Source organism: Pogona vitticeps, chromosome 5 (genome assembly GCF_051106095.1).
Source record: "Pogona vitticeps strain Pit_001003342236 chromosome 5, PviZW2.1, whole genome shotgun sequence".
In the NCBI taxonomy this organism is placed as follows: Eukaryota; Metazoa; Chordata; class Lepidosauria; order Squamata; family Agamidae; genus Pogona; species Pogona vitticeps.
The window spans coordinates 14,748,214-14,763,228 of record NC_135787.1 but is presented as its reverse complement, the minus strand read 5'-3'; the positions used below and the strand labels follow the sequence as shown (position 1 = coordinate 14,763,228).

Genomic DNA, 15,015 nt, shown 5'->3' with positions numbered 1-15,015 from the left:
TGAGCCAGGAGGGCTTTAACTTCTCCTCCTCCTGCATACCTGTTTCAGTCCAGGAGGCCATGCACTCTTCAGTTCAAATTTTGAGAAGAGATATTCAAACTACAGGATACATGTTTAATATACTTTGTACAGTATTCGGGTCCTGAAGCGGTATGTTTAAATTTCACAGAATCTTACTGGGGTTGTGCAATCTTTCAGCCATAGTTTATAGGTCTACTTATATTAATGTTTTCTCATATAAAAATTTCCAGCAGCTCTTTAACTAAGACCTGGTTTGATTCTTCCTGACTCTTTCACATTTATAACTAACTTTTTTTTTAAACTGCTCTCCTTCCTGGCTTTAAGCATTTAATGATTCCACTGTTTTTAAATGTTGCTGTCAGCCATCTGAGGCATTTCAATTGAAACAAAAGGGCAATTTATGTACATTCAAACAAACAATATGAAAGATGCTTAATACCTTTTGAAAGTGCCATGGAATGATAGTCGCCACATGCAATTTGAACGATCTGCTTGTTTCCTAATTGATTCAGTAATCTGTTGTTGTTGTTTTTTAAAAAAAGATAAAGAAATGTTGGCTGTTAAACTTTAACATTTGTAGGATTTGAACAAGTGCTTTCTGATGGCTTTTAGTCTACTGCTTGGTTCACTTTTTTACACAATCACAAAAACGAAGTGGAAATCGGCAAAGAGGAGTGAAATGCATCTTTTGGACAAATAAGTACAATAAAAATATTTTAAAAGGTGAAACACACAATTTAAAACACATGCACAATAAGAAAACAACACTGTCCACCCAACCAAAGATCCTCCGAACAACAACCCTGTGTAGGTGGTGATCGTCCCTACAATGAAAGGTGATATTGAGCTTGGTGGTGGATACAGAAAGCCAGACATCATCATCAGAAATTAGGAAAGTTACTTTCTTGCAGCTCCTGGAATCTGCCAGCCACCATGGCAAACTCCAACCCTTTATACAGTGGTGCCTCGCATTACGACATTAATTCGTTCCAGCGAAATCGCTGTAGAACGCAAACATCGTAAAGCGAAAATAAAAAGCTCATTGAAACGCATTAAAACCTGGTTAATGCATTCCAATCAGCTAAGACCTTACCGTCCAGCGAAGATCCTCCATAGGGGCGGCCATTTTTGGGTGCCTGTGCAGCGAAAAATGGCTCCTAAACACAGCGGGGAGCCATTTTGAGCACCCGGCGGCCATTTTGAAAACCCGACAATCAGCTGTTTTGATCGTCGGGAAGCGAAAATCGGTTCCCGAAGCAGGGAACCGATCATCGCGCAGTGAAATTCCCCCATTCAAAATGTCGTTTTGCAATTGCTTTTGCGATCGCAAAAACTTCATCATAATGCGGATTTGCTGTTAAATGGAGTGCCCGTCTTGCGAGGCACCACTGTATCATCATAATCATCTTCTTAGAACTGCAGAGTTGGAAGGGGCCTTATGGATCTTTGAATCCAGCTTGTGTCAAGGAGACAGAGTGGAGACGCAAATTCCCAACCTCTGGCTCCACAGCCAGATACTTAGACGACTGAGCTATCCAGCAATTACATTCCCTTATACCAGTGGTTCCCAGTTACTAGTGGGTAACCAAAGCATTCTTGGACTACAACTTCCAGAAACCCCAGGCGAGAACACTTGGATTACCCAAGGTTGGGAACCACGGCCTTATGCAATTTATTTTGCCATCTATCAGATATATTTTGTGTACTGTCTTCCACAACGCCAGCTGTTGCCCTGCTGCCTTTGAGCCATAGCTTGATGGAAAGGTTCCTACCTTGGCTTTGATTTAATTCTTCCAGATGCAATATGATGCTCATAAAGTTTTCCTTCTGATGACAGAATAAGCAGATGAGACACTTCACAGTCCAGTGAACTTGCCCTGGCATTCTTTTTTGATTTTTTAATCACTGCAGGAACAAGCAAGACAAACACTGACATTGATCTTAATGCATGATCTTACACATTTTTATTGTATTTTTGTATGTTCTAACTCCTAACCCATTCTGGGATTTCTAGTAAATTAAAGGACAGGATATGAGAATCAAATAATCAATATATAAAGAACCAGTGAGCTGTGGTGGGTAAGAGCCCTGGACTGAGACATGGGAGATCCTAACACTAGTCCCAGTAGTAGGCATCCTTCAGTCTCAAGAGACTATGGTAACGTGCTCTGTATGGAACAGCATCTTGGAACAGCATCTAGTGTGGCTGAGAAGGCCAATATGAGAGTGACAATCCCTTCCACACTGAAGACAAATCCAATCTGTCCAGCTCCCTGGTTTTGCTGCTTTCGTGACTGCCTCTTTGCCTCGGCCTGCTGGGCAAGGGTCTCTTCAAATTGGGAGAGGCCATGATGCACCGCCTGCCTCCAGGCTGAATGCTCAGACGTCAAGGTTTCCCATCTGTTGAGATCTATTCCTAAAGCCTTCAAATCCCGCTTGCAGATCGCCTTGTATCGCAGCTGTGGTCTCCCTCTGGGGTGATTTCCCTGCACTAATTCTCCATATAGGAGATTTTTTGGAATCTAACCATCAGCCATTCTCACGACATGCCCAACCCAATGTAGTCCCAGCTGGGCAAGAAATCTATTGCATACCTTTCAGTCAGCCACTGCTTCTCAGCCTGAGCCTATTCCACAATGCTGTTCTAAAACTAAAGAGTAGAGGAAGAGGACCATAATGCTTCTCATTGGAGCTGTTGGCAGGAGGAAGGGAGAAACCTGGAAATTGTAGCTCAAAAAAAAAAAGCAACTTTTGCAAGCCTCGTGATGATGCAAGCCTCGTGACCAAAACCAAATAACTGAAGTACAGTACTTCCACTACTAAGACTGTACTCTTTTTTTTCTGAATATGGCAGTTTTCAAACTGGGAGTTCCAGAACAGATTGGCTAGCCCTCCCTGTCCGGCATCTTGCATTTCTGCTTAGCTAGGAAGCACACAAATCCCCATCATTGCCAGCCAGAATGCCTATTGGTAACACTGACCACGGTTGATGGAGTTTTGGCCCAACGTATCTGCAGGGCACAAGGCTGAGAAAATCTAGTATAGTCACAATAGTCTGAATGCTCCTTAATTTAGAGGCTTTCAGTGTTCAGAGGAATTCTTTCCTGCCTGCCCAATAGGCCCTGTGAATTGTAAGGGATCATAAAATCACCGTTTGGGGCTCACACTCCAACACAGAAAGAGGACTTGTGGTTTTGTTTTGACATTTCTATCGTTCCTTTCCTCCAGTGATCTCGAGGCGCCATTCATGGTGTTCCTCCTCTCCATTTCATCTTCACAAAAACTAAGGAAGGCTAGGCTAGAATGCCTAACCCACAATCCTCCAGAGAGTTTTACAGCTCACTGGGTACTAGGACTGAGATTTCCTAAGAGCAAACCCAACACTCTAAGTATGATGCCACCCCCTGTTTGATCTACTGAGCCCACCATTATGATACATGAAATCACAGAACTTCGAACGCTCCTCCCATTCGGTTTTAGTAGCAGATGAAACTGTCTTATACCGCTCTTACTATTTTCTAAATAGCTCCTGTTGTCTACTCTCACTAGAGGCAGTTCTCCAAGGTCACAGAGAGAGCTTGGAAAAATTATACAGAAAAGTTGACTTGCATAAATCATACTTGAGAAGGAACTTGGAAGCCAGTCTTCTTGGACTAGAATGCCTAAAAATCCACCAGCTATCACCGCCAGCCTTCCAGTCAGCAATATCTGTGATGGTGGATTCTGGGAGCTGTAGTCCAGAAAAATAAGCTTTTCGAAACTCTGGTTTGCAGGAATTAAAGGGGCTTTCTTATAACCAGATACATGATAATTTTCTGGTTATAAGTCTCTGGACATACCGAAGACTGAACCCAGAATGAATCCAGAAACCTGTACTGTACTACCACTGAGCCGGAGGGCTGTTCCCAAAGATAAATGCCTGACAATGGTCTTTAGGCTTCATCTGACATTCGGACCCAAGACCTTGTGCATCCTTAGAACAACACAAACTTGTAGCATGACTGCGACATCGAAACATCTCTGATGCTGCGAAGCAAGGCAGTCACCAGATGGGACTTCCTGTTGTGTCTCCACATGATATAGTTTGGGTTAGTCCCATTCCAATCTGGAGGCAAGATATGATACTTCTACAACTCGCAATTCCCACAGGAATTCCATAACTCCGCCTCTCTGAAGGCTGGTGCGTTTCTTCTGCGTCCAAACTTTTAAAAAAAACTCGGCTTCACTTTTAAACTTTTCAGGCCCGCGAATCTAACACATCATCTAGATCTGATTCAGAAAATAGCATCTGTCTTACTCTTTGAGGTGTGAAAAACTTCAGCTACTGAAGCTTCTGGATCTCATGCCAGGAGGGCACAAGTTGCCCTGGTCAAATGGGCCGAGGCAAAGCATGCCCCTCACCCCACTAATCTTTTGGGGAGTCCGTTAAGCAGGATCAGCAAAAGCGGGAGTTGCTGGAGTGAGTCTTAGTTTATTCCTTTCCCAGTTTCATCCCTACCTTCCCTTTCTCCTAGAACGGAGACGGAGCTGGTATACAGGACCGGGTCGACATTTCCCAGTCCTCCCACTCCCTGTCTTTCAGACCCCAGTTACTCACTGGGTCTCCCGCCGCGGCTCGGACAGCCACCGTCCTCCTCTCTGTCAAAAACCAGCACCTCCCTGTCGGCCTTCAGGACCACCAGCCCGACGCGTGTGCACTTCACCTGCCGAATGGCTCCGGGCAGCTTCTCCTGGAAGAGGCTGGCGGGGTAGCCGGACCGGGGGAACAGCAGCAAGGCGTCCCTGGGCAGAGAGGATGCGGGGGGCGGCGGGTCCGGAGGGGGAGCCCTTTTTCCTCTGGGGGGCGCCTCCCGCCTGGACCGCCTCGGCATCTTCTGCGCTGCTTTCTTCATCAGCTGGGCACCCAGGGAGTCCAACCGGTCGAGCTCGCCTAAACCCCGGTCCTAGGATACCACGCGCTTCTACAGGTAGAAGGTCTGGCCGGAATCTGAAGGCGCAGAATAAAGTGAAATAGAATAAAACAGAAGTGGGGTTTTCAGAGCGTTAACGTCTGAATGCTTCCCCCGACCCCTAATTCCCTTCATTTCCATCTGCCCCTATTTCTCGGACTCGCCGGCGGGGGGGGGATTGTGGGCGTGGAAAGGGGAGGAGCTTCCTCGTGCTTTATGTTTTCGCTTTCTCTGTTTGGGTGCTTATTGGGTCGCTTCACTTTCGGAACGTAGCAGGCGGCGGATCTGCCGGGGAAACAGAAACCGCAACCGCGGATAGGAGCAAAGTTTTTTTCTCCCCCTCCCTCCTTTTTGCCAAAAACGAAAGAATGGCAGGGAAAATAAAGCTGGTTTATAACTCGTCGCGATGCCAGCTTCTGTGAAGACGGTACCTGATCCTAAAGCTGCCCCTTCCCCTGCCTGGAGATGATGGGGTTCGAACCACCAGCTCTCTGCATCTCAAGCACAGGCTCAACCATGTTTTCCTCAATGGCATTTTAATGTGGTCTCTGTTTGGCCCCACTAATCCAGTACTGTTAACAGTGCTTGATGGGGGGGAGCGCAGTCAGGCAGGACTCTTTCTATTTATGGTAAAGGTTCCCCTTGACATTTAGTCCAGTCAAGTCCCCGCCTCCAAGCTGTAGAGCCAGTGTTTGTCCATAGACAGTTTCCGTAGTTGTGGCCAGCGCGACTAGACACGGAATGCCATTACCTTCCCACCAAGGTGGTACCTATTTATCTACTCGCATTTTTACATGCTTTCGAACTGCTAGGTGGGCAGGAGCTGGGATGAGCAACGGGAGCTCACTCCGTCATGTAGATTCAATCTTACGACTGCTGGTCTTCTGACCTTGTAACACAGAGGCTTCTGCGGTTTAACCCTCAGTGCCACCACGTCCCTTACCCACAACCCTGAGATTAAGAGTCTCATGCTCTTTTTTTTTATTTAGGCTATCCCAATTCTGGGGGATCTCTCTGGGCTACAACTTTTAACTGGTCTTTCGACTACAACTTCCATAATCCCTTGTTGGCCGAGGCTTCTAGGAGTTGAAGTAAAAAAACATCTGGAAGGTTCAAGGCCTTCTCTCCTTCCCTTTTCTCTTGATCCACCTGGAGGTGCAGGGGACTGAACCAGAAATCTTCTGCAAGTAAAACTGTGGACTGAACAGCAGCCCTCTTCATAAAAGGATTAAAATGTGGCTTCCATCTTGCTACTGTATTTGGTGTCAAGTAGGAACATGGGCAGAGCATGGACAGAGTTCCTACTCCTGTCCTCTGAAGATGCCGGCCACAGAGACTGGTGAAACGTTAGGAAGAACAACCTTCAGAATACGGCCAAAGAGCCCGAAAAACCCGCAACAACCATCAGATCCCGGCCATGAGAGCCCTGGAGAATACATTGATATCTAGCCACAATTATTCATCATCCTATCCTAGTTACTCATTGTCCTATCAACTGCAGAACTGATCACCTTCACCCATAACATTCCAAGTGTTCCTCATATTTATACCCTGTGTGACGCTACTTACCTTTTGAACAGTACCTGCTGATAGGAACACTCGAGAAATCATTTAGGGCAGTGGTCCCCAATCTTGGGCCTCCAGATGTTCTTGGACTTCAACTCCCAGAAATCCTGGCCATTACACCTAGTGGTGAAGGCTTCTGGGAGTTTTAGTTCAAGAACATCTGGAGGCCCAAGGTTGGTGACCACCGATTTAGGGAACGTACCTGAGTGGGAACAGCAGTATGCTCATCTCCACAGCTCACATAAATCACATGAAGGTTTCTCAGGGCATCTATTGAGTATGGTTTTTGCTGCTGGAAAAGCATACTGGATTATTTAAATGAAATGCATATCCTTATTTACACTGTGTTTCCAGAAATTCTCCTACAGTTCTACTATTACACAACTCTTTATAGGTAACATGTCTTTAGAAGCTGAAAATCTTTAACAGCTGCGATCCATTGCAGCACGATCTTGTCTCACTTCTTGGATGTCCTAAAATCATTGTTGGGCAGTTCATGGTTGAATTAATTAGTTGCCACTTGATTTCTTCAACCTAAAAATCTGCCGTGATCATGTCTTTCCAACACGTAGTCGTCTGTCAGATCTGTTCCTCCTGAGCGCTCGGTCTCGACAAGAAAAGCATCTCTTGCCTCCGAGGTCAGAGACGAAGGCGAGGAGGACTCGCGCCGGAACGGACGAGGAAGAAACGAAAGCGAAAGTGTTCGGGCGGGCGAGTCATCTTCCCAACAACAGAAACTCGTAAGCGGAAAGTGAAACTTACAGGCTGCGAAGGGTGGAAACCTTTGTCTTTGTGTCTCCTAGGCAGCAAGCTCCTTCCCGCCCCCTCACCCCGGGATAGAGGAAGAATACATCTCTCTTTCTCAAGCTTTCTCTGTCACACACACACAAATCCTTCCCATACCAATGCATAGAAAAATGTTGGGTTAAAACATAATGCTGCAGGAACAAAAGGCTCCGTTACGGATGGAGCGAAGGAAGAACATCTGGATGGAGAGCCAAAATGCATGAAAGGCGCTCCAGATCAGAGAGCGGCTCGCCTTTTGATAACAGGACAAAATGCAACTTTTGCCGAGCCCCAGCGCGGCCATTTATACCCAGTCCCATCTCGAAGACCAGCGCAAACGTGCCCTTGTTATGTCTCCTTTTTTTTCCTTTTTTGTAACAATGCACAGAAAGCTTTGGGTTGTGTAGTCCTTTGCGCGCGCGATCTTTAATAAAAGTATCGCCTGGCTGTGGATTTCCCTACCTATGTATACGACCTTCGTCACGTCGGTTTTCTCACCTTTAAAAACACTCCGGCAACATAACAAAAAATTTCACTCTTCAAACAGTTATGCTGTATTACAAATCGGCTCATGTGATTTAGTAAAAAAGCATATTCAGAGGTTCCCCCATAAACTGTTGTTATGTGCATTGTGACCTCCGAACAATCCCATTGTTGAAAACCCTGCAAATTAAAGTCGGTGGTTTCCTTAATGAGCCAATCCATCTAACGTGAGGTCTTCCTCTTTTGATCCTTCTGCCTTCTTTTCCTCCTTGTTCCCTCCGTATATGTCCAGACAGATATAAGCTGAGCCCTCTCCCTCTCCCTTAACTTGGCCTGTGCATTAACCTGGCACTGCTTGACCGGAGCGATCTAGAAGATGACGGCAAATCCTACCTGTGGAGCCTGAAAACACATGGCTAGGATAATGACAGAAGCCTGTTGTTTGCCTAGGCCTGCCCTAGAGCAGACCTGGGCAAAGTGAGGCCGGCGGACAGTTTTGAACATCAATACCATTTATAGCTTTTTGCCTAAAGTTGATCAGTTGCTTATCTTTAACATACCGCAAAAAAAAACCTCTTTAGTAATTGTGAAGTTTAACAAGTTTAAAATAAAAACAATCATAACATCACTGCTTAATTTTATTTTAAAGTAAAGTTGGTTCGGCCCCCAAATACAGTTCAGATTTTTCATGTTGCCCCCTTATTGAAATTAATTGCCCACCCCTACCCTAGAGGGAAGAAATAGCCTACCCCATCCCTCCAAGGGAACGCCTTTCGCACCACTCCTCTGTTCCTACCTGGCACTGAGCTGCGATGTCGGTCTCCTGCCCAGCTGCCCCGAGCTGTTGTCCCCGCAGGAAGCCACACTGCTGTCGGAGCCAAGGAGCACCGTGTGCTGTTCCCTGCATGCCACCAGCACCACCTCCCGGCCCAAAGAGGCCAGCTCCCCCCCCCCCGACAATAAGAGATTGGCTCCAAGGCCCCTGCCTCGCCCAGCCCCAGGTGGCCGAAGGTGCCCTCTCCCCAACAGTTGAGCATACTTTGAGAAACAAAACCACCCTCCTGGACACACAGAGTCCTCAGCTTTTCTGCTCCATAATGCATCCCAGCTCCTTCATGGATTGCTGCCTTTTTGTGGTGAAGTGGCTTGAGTAATTCAGAGAAGCTATGGGCTATGCTATGCAGGGACACCCAAGATGGACAGGTCATAGTGGAGAGTTCTGACTAAACGCGATCCACCTGGAGCAGGAACTGGCAAGCCACTCCAGTATCTTTGCCAAGAAAACTCCATGGACAGAAACAAAAGGCTAAAAGATATGATGCCGGAAGATAAGCCCCTCAAGTCGGAAGGCATCCAAAATGCTACTGAGGAAGAGTGGAGGACAAGGACAAGTAGCTCCATAGCTAATGAAGTGGTTGGGTCAAAACCGAAAGGACACTCAGCTGTGGACGTGCCTGGAAGTGAAAGGAAAGTCCAATGCTGCAAAGAAAAATACTGCATAGGAACCTGGAATGTAAGATCTATGAACCTTGGGAAGCTGGAGGTGGTCAAACAGGACATGGCAAGAATAAACATTGACATCCTGGGCGTCAGTGAACTAAAATGGATGGGAATGGGTGAATTCAACTCAGATGATTATCATATCTACTATTGTGGGCAAGAATCCTATAGAAGGAATGGAGTAGCCTTCATAGTCAACAAAAGAGTGGGAAAAGCTGTAATGGGATATAATCTAAAAACTGATAGAATGATGTCAATACGAATCCAAGGCAGACCTTTCAACATCACAATAATCCAAGTTTATGCACCAACCACCATTGCTGAGGAGAATGAAATTGAACAATTTTATGAAGATTTACAACAACTTCTAGAACTGACACCAAAGAAAGATGTTCTTCTCATTCTAGGGGACTGGAATGCTAAAGTAGGGAGTCAAGACATAAAAGGAACAACAGGAAAGTTTGGCCTTGGAGTTCAAAACAAAGCATGGCAAAGGCTAATAGAGTTTTGTCAAGAGAACAAGCTGGTCATCACAAACACTTTTTTCCAACAATACAAGAGGAGACTCTATACATGGAAATCACCAGATGGGCAATACCGTAATCAGATTGATTATATTCTCTGCAGCCAAAGATGGAGAAGCTCTATACAGTCAACAAAAACAAGACCTAGAGCTGATTGTGGCTCTGATCATCAGCTTCTCATGGCAAAATTCAAGCTTAAACTGAAGAGAGTAGGAAAAACCTCTGGGCTAGTCAGGTATAATCTAAACCAAATCCCTTATGAATACACAGTGGAAGTAAAGAACAGATTTAAGGAACTAGAATTGGTGGACAGAGTGCTTGAAGAATTGTGGGTACAGGAGCACTATATCCTACATTCAGAAATTGGTGTGTTTTTAAAAAAAAATAATTTGATTAAACTGTGTCATAGAAATTATCACATCTGTAATATCACAAGATAATATTTACATAAGTGTGTTATCTGACTGTACCACAGTTCCAAGACCACGTTATGGATCCTGATGGTGTCTATCTCAGAGCTATTTTGTTGTGTTCATGTTATGCTTCATGAAGTTGTATCAGAGTTATGATTATGTTGATGGAGTTTATGGTGGGTAAGATCCTTGGCTGGTTTTACTAATGCCACCCTTGGCCCCAGTAAGCTTTCATGGTTGAGTGGGAATTTGAACCTGGATCTCTTGAGTCCTGATCTGTCACTCTGTGCCCCAAATCACACTGGTCCTTATTTGGTTATAAAATGGATTAATTTTATAGTACTGTAGTTTGTATGGAGCCTGCAGTACCATGTCAGGCTACTAGGTGTCAGACCTTCCCTAAAGCAGGACAAACCAACTACAGTACAGCATTTCCTAACAGATTCTTCACTAAAGATTTGAAAATTAATTTAAAGAAGCATCTTAAAAAAACATTTTCAGTATATCCAAGCATATTAATGACTTCCACCATGATTATGCAAATAGTATTATATTATGCTAATTTCAAATAGCTTCTGTTTGGTATCAGTAATGGACTGGATGAGGGTGAATAAATTGAAACTTAATCGAGACAAGACAAAGGTGCTCCTGGTCAGTTAAAAGGCAGATCAAGGAACAGGGATGCAGCCGGTACTTGATGGGAGTACATTCCCATTGAAAAAACAGGTGCACAGCTTGGGGGTGCTCCTGGATTCATCCCTGAACCTGGATGCCTGGGTCTCGGTGGTGGCCAGGAGTGCATTTGCACAATTAAAACAAGTGCACCAGCTATGTCTGTTTTTTTGAGATATCTGATCTGACATGCCCTTGTTATTTCCTGGATGGAAACTGTAACACACTCTATGTGGGGCTGCTGATGCAAAGTGTCTGGAAACTTCAATGGGTCCAAAATGCAGAAGCCAGATTGCTGACTGGGGCTAGTTACAGGGATTATATAACCCCCCCCCCCGTTACAGCAGCTCCACTAGCTGCCAATCAGTTTATTCAAAGTGCTGGTTTTAACCTATAAAGCCCTAAACAGCCACAGTCCAAGCTATCCCAAAGACCATATCTACCATTATGTGGACAAAGGTCCGCATAGTCAAAGCTATGGTTTTTCCTGTCGTGATGTATGGAAGTGAGAGCTGGACCATAAAGAAGTCTGACTGCCGAAGAATAGATGCTTTTGAACTGTGGTGCTGGAGGAGACTCTTGAGAGTCCCCTGGACTGCAAGGAGAACAAACCTATCCATTCGGAAGGAAGTCAACCCTGAGTGCTCACTGGAAAGACAGGTCCTGAAGCTGAGGCTCCAATACTTTGGCCATCTCATGAGAAGAGAAGACTCCTTGGAAAAGACCCTGATGTTGGGAAAGTGTGAAAGCAAGAGGAGAAGGGGACAACAGAGGATGAGATGGTTGGACAGTGTCATTGAAGGTACCAACATGAATTTGACCCAACTCCGGGAGGCAGTGAAAGACAGGAGGGCCTGGCGTGCTCTGGTCCATGGGGTCACAAAGAGTCGGACACGACTGAATGACTAAACGACGACATGCGGTACCGTATGGAAAGGATTGTCAGTGCTATGGAAGACAACCCCCATAGAGAGAACTGTTCTGTATATGGGTGTGAATCAACAATTTTTTGCTTTGTAATTATGTTTTTTGGGGAATTATGAGAATTATACACGAATTTTGAACTACACGGGGGTCCAGCATCCCTATCTCCAGCATTGTTGAAGAGAGAAGTGTAATAATAATTGTATTCCATCAAGCCAATTCTGACTTATGCAATCACTTCAAGGGTTTTCTAGGTGTAGAGTACTATAGTTTACCATTGCTTTCTTCTGGGGACACCCTGAGACTGTGCAGCTTTCCTAGGGCTATTCAGGCTAGCTTTTCTCCTAGGAGGCAAAGTGGGGAATCAAAAGTTTGGGTGAGGCTGAAGTTAGCATTCTGCCACATATGTGTAGCACAGAGACAACAGTTTGGGGCCATCCAGTGTATTCAATCGACAGAGGACGAGACGGTTGGACAGTGTCATCGAAGCGACCAACAGGAATTTGACCCAACTCCGGGAGGCAGTGGGAGACAGGAGGGCCTGGCGTGCTCTGGTCCATGGGGTCACCAAGAGTCGGACACGACTTAATGACTAAACAACAACAAAAGTGTATTCAAAAAGGAACCAACAAATCTGGATTTTCTGGGCTGGGGCATTCTGGGAATTGTAGTTAAAAAAAAGGAACTTTTGCAAACTCTGCTTCAGTCACTGTGTGTTTAATGCAAATAGCAGTCCGGCACATGTATCTGGGACTAATTCCCATTGAGGATTTACTTTTGAACAGACATGCATGAGACTGCCCTGTCATAGGCTTTCCTCTTGCATGCAATTGCAATCCAATCAGAAACATGTTTTGTTTTTGAAAGAAAGCAAAGCAAAGTGTGCTGTTTATATACCGCCCCATAGTGCTTCAAGCACTCTCTGGGCAGTTTACAAGTTAATTATGGAGGCTACACATTGCCCCCCCCCCCCAGCAAGCTGGGTGCTCATTTTACCGACCTTGGAAGGATAGAAGGCTAAGTCAACCTTGAGCCGGCTACCTGGGATTGAACCCAGGGTCGTGAGCACAGTTTCGGCTGCAGTACAGCAGTTTAACCACTGCGCCATGAAGCTCTTAACAAGAAAGCCTTGTTTAATTTTATGGGAGTAAGTGATGGTTATGTATGCTTGGGAATACAGCCCCAGAAGCTAGACATGATTTGATTTCATCAGCAGGTGCAACCCTGACCCTTTAGCTACTAACCATGGAGAAATGAACACTGATGTAATTGTGGCAGATGATTTCACAGAACTACTTCACTTATCTCGTTTTCCTTGCCTACTATCAGGTTTCCAACATGGATGAAATATCCCCTTAGACAAACAGCTGACAATGTCAGCTTCCAAAACACGCTCGCAGAAGCAAATGGCAAAAAGCTCGTGCAAGAGAGAAAGATGGCAACACATGTTGCACATGGATCTTTGCTTGCTATTAACTTTTCCTTCACCTCCCCACTTTGCACCCCCCAACTCCAGTCCTGACTATGCTTCTCAGCATGCATGCTCAATTCACTCTTAATCATCTACTCCAGTGATCCCCAACCTTGGGCCTCCAGATGTTCTTGGGCTACATCTCCCAGAAGCCTTCACCATCACCTCTGCTGGCCAGGCTTTCTGGGAGTTGAAGTCCAAGAACATCTGGAGGCCCAAGGTTGGGGACCACTGATCTACTCAATACCAGGCTACCCTGGGATACTTTACAATACGACAGGGTTAGCTTGCAACAATATACTGTTTCTGGGAAAATTCATTTCTCTCCCAGCTCCTGTGAGGATTGCAGTTAAGTTCAGAGGGAACAGGAAAGTTTCAGAGTCATGGCAGATAATGTCATAGACCCCACAAGCCAAAATGTCCCAGGGCTTTGACACTGTGAACTTTGACTCCAGTGTACTGCTGTAGTAGAATGTCTGCATCTGAAATTCTTTCCCACGGGCAACGTTCACCTGGCACACTCCCTGTTAGCTTTTAGGGATCAAGCCTGTACTGTTAGCCCAAACTTTCAATAACAAGATCTACAATCTTTATTTTTAATGATTTTTATTTGAATTTTTAAAAGCTCTGCTGTTTTATCTGGGCTGACCCTGTTGTTGCAGTATGTACTTGAATAGAAGATTATTTCCCTAGGCGTTTGGACTGCATCGCTCCTCAAACCGTAGATACCTAGAGAACTTGTCAGCCATGACAATAGCTTTGTGTTTGGGTGAGAAGTGGTTAACTGATGAAAAAAGGAGTCAGATTCTAGATCTTCCATTGCTTGGTGTCTGTTTGTGAGCATTAATGTGCACCAGAGGGGGTCCTGTATAGACCATCTTGGCTGCTAGCTCTGGTGCTGTCAATATGCAGGATGGCCTTTGCTGTTTAAAGCAGAGGTCCCCAACCCCCAGTCCGCGACCCAGTGCCGGTCCGTGGCCTGAGCTGGATCAGGCCACGGAAACAGACCTCACCCCCACCTCCACACACACTCCCCCCACACAGCCCCTTTGTGCCTGCACCCACGTGAGCACTCTCCACACCTTTGTGCATGTGCACGAGTGCCCCTTGAGTGCTGTGTATGCCCTTTGCGCATGCGCATGGGTGCACTTGCACCAGCATGAGCACTGCACCACCCTTTGTGCATGCGCAAGAGCATGTGCCCCCTCGCAAGAGTGTCCCCCGCTCCTTTGTGTATGCACACAGCTTCCCCAACTGGTCCGCAGGGCTAAAAAAATTGGGGACCGCTGGTTTAAAGCATGGCATTGTTTTTCCTGTTGCCAGTGTGGCATAATATTGCAAGGCAATGTTAGACCACTTCCTACTGTTCTGAACTATGGACACAGGAGCTGCCTTAGATTTGCTATTGAGCAGTACTTCACCCAACAGATATGAAGTCTTGATCTGCCTTTCTGTTCCCCATTCATATCGCCTTCTCCGCTTACAGCAGCATAACTTTTATCTTTTCTTCCACATGTAACCTCTAAGAATGATGGGAACAAGAAAGGCACAACAGTCTGACTCTTATTCAGCTGTAAATTCATAGTAGCCTCTATCCAAACCATTTGTTGGTGAAAAAACAGAAAGAAGGTAGGGAGTTTTTATATTAGCAATATGAAATTCATGGGCTATCAAGTTAATTTATAGTGCCCTCTTACAGGATTTTC

At 45.5% G+C, this 15,015-nt stretch overlaps 1 protein-coding gene across 3 annotated transcripts in view; it reads right to left on the bottom strand.

Annotated features, from left to right (window-relative positions):
- Positions 1 to 5,132, bottom strand: part of LOC110080516 (E3 ISG15--protein ligase HERC5) — a 32,761-nt gene extending 27,629 nt beyond the window's left edge. For 2 of the 3 annotated variants that reach the window (XM_078394555.1, XM_020796494.3), the window contains exons 1-3: positions 4,619 to 5,132; positions 1,794 to 1,926; positions 461 to 537 (exon numbers count right to left, since the gene is read on the bottom strand). In XM_078394555.1, coding sequence (XP_078250681.1) covers positions 461 to 537; positions 1,794 to 1,926; positions 4,619 to 4,913 — 505 coding nt within the window. In that variant the 5' untranslated portion in view covers positions 4,914 to 5,132. Of the gene's footprint in view, positions 1 to 460; positions 538 to 1,793; positions 1,927 to 4,618 lie in introns of those variants that run through there. The other variant, XM_073001976.2, reaches the window with a different exon arrangement.
- Between the last annotated feature and the right edge of the window lie 9,883 nt (positions 5,133 to 15,015).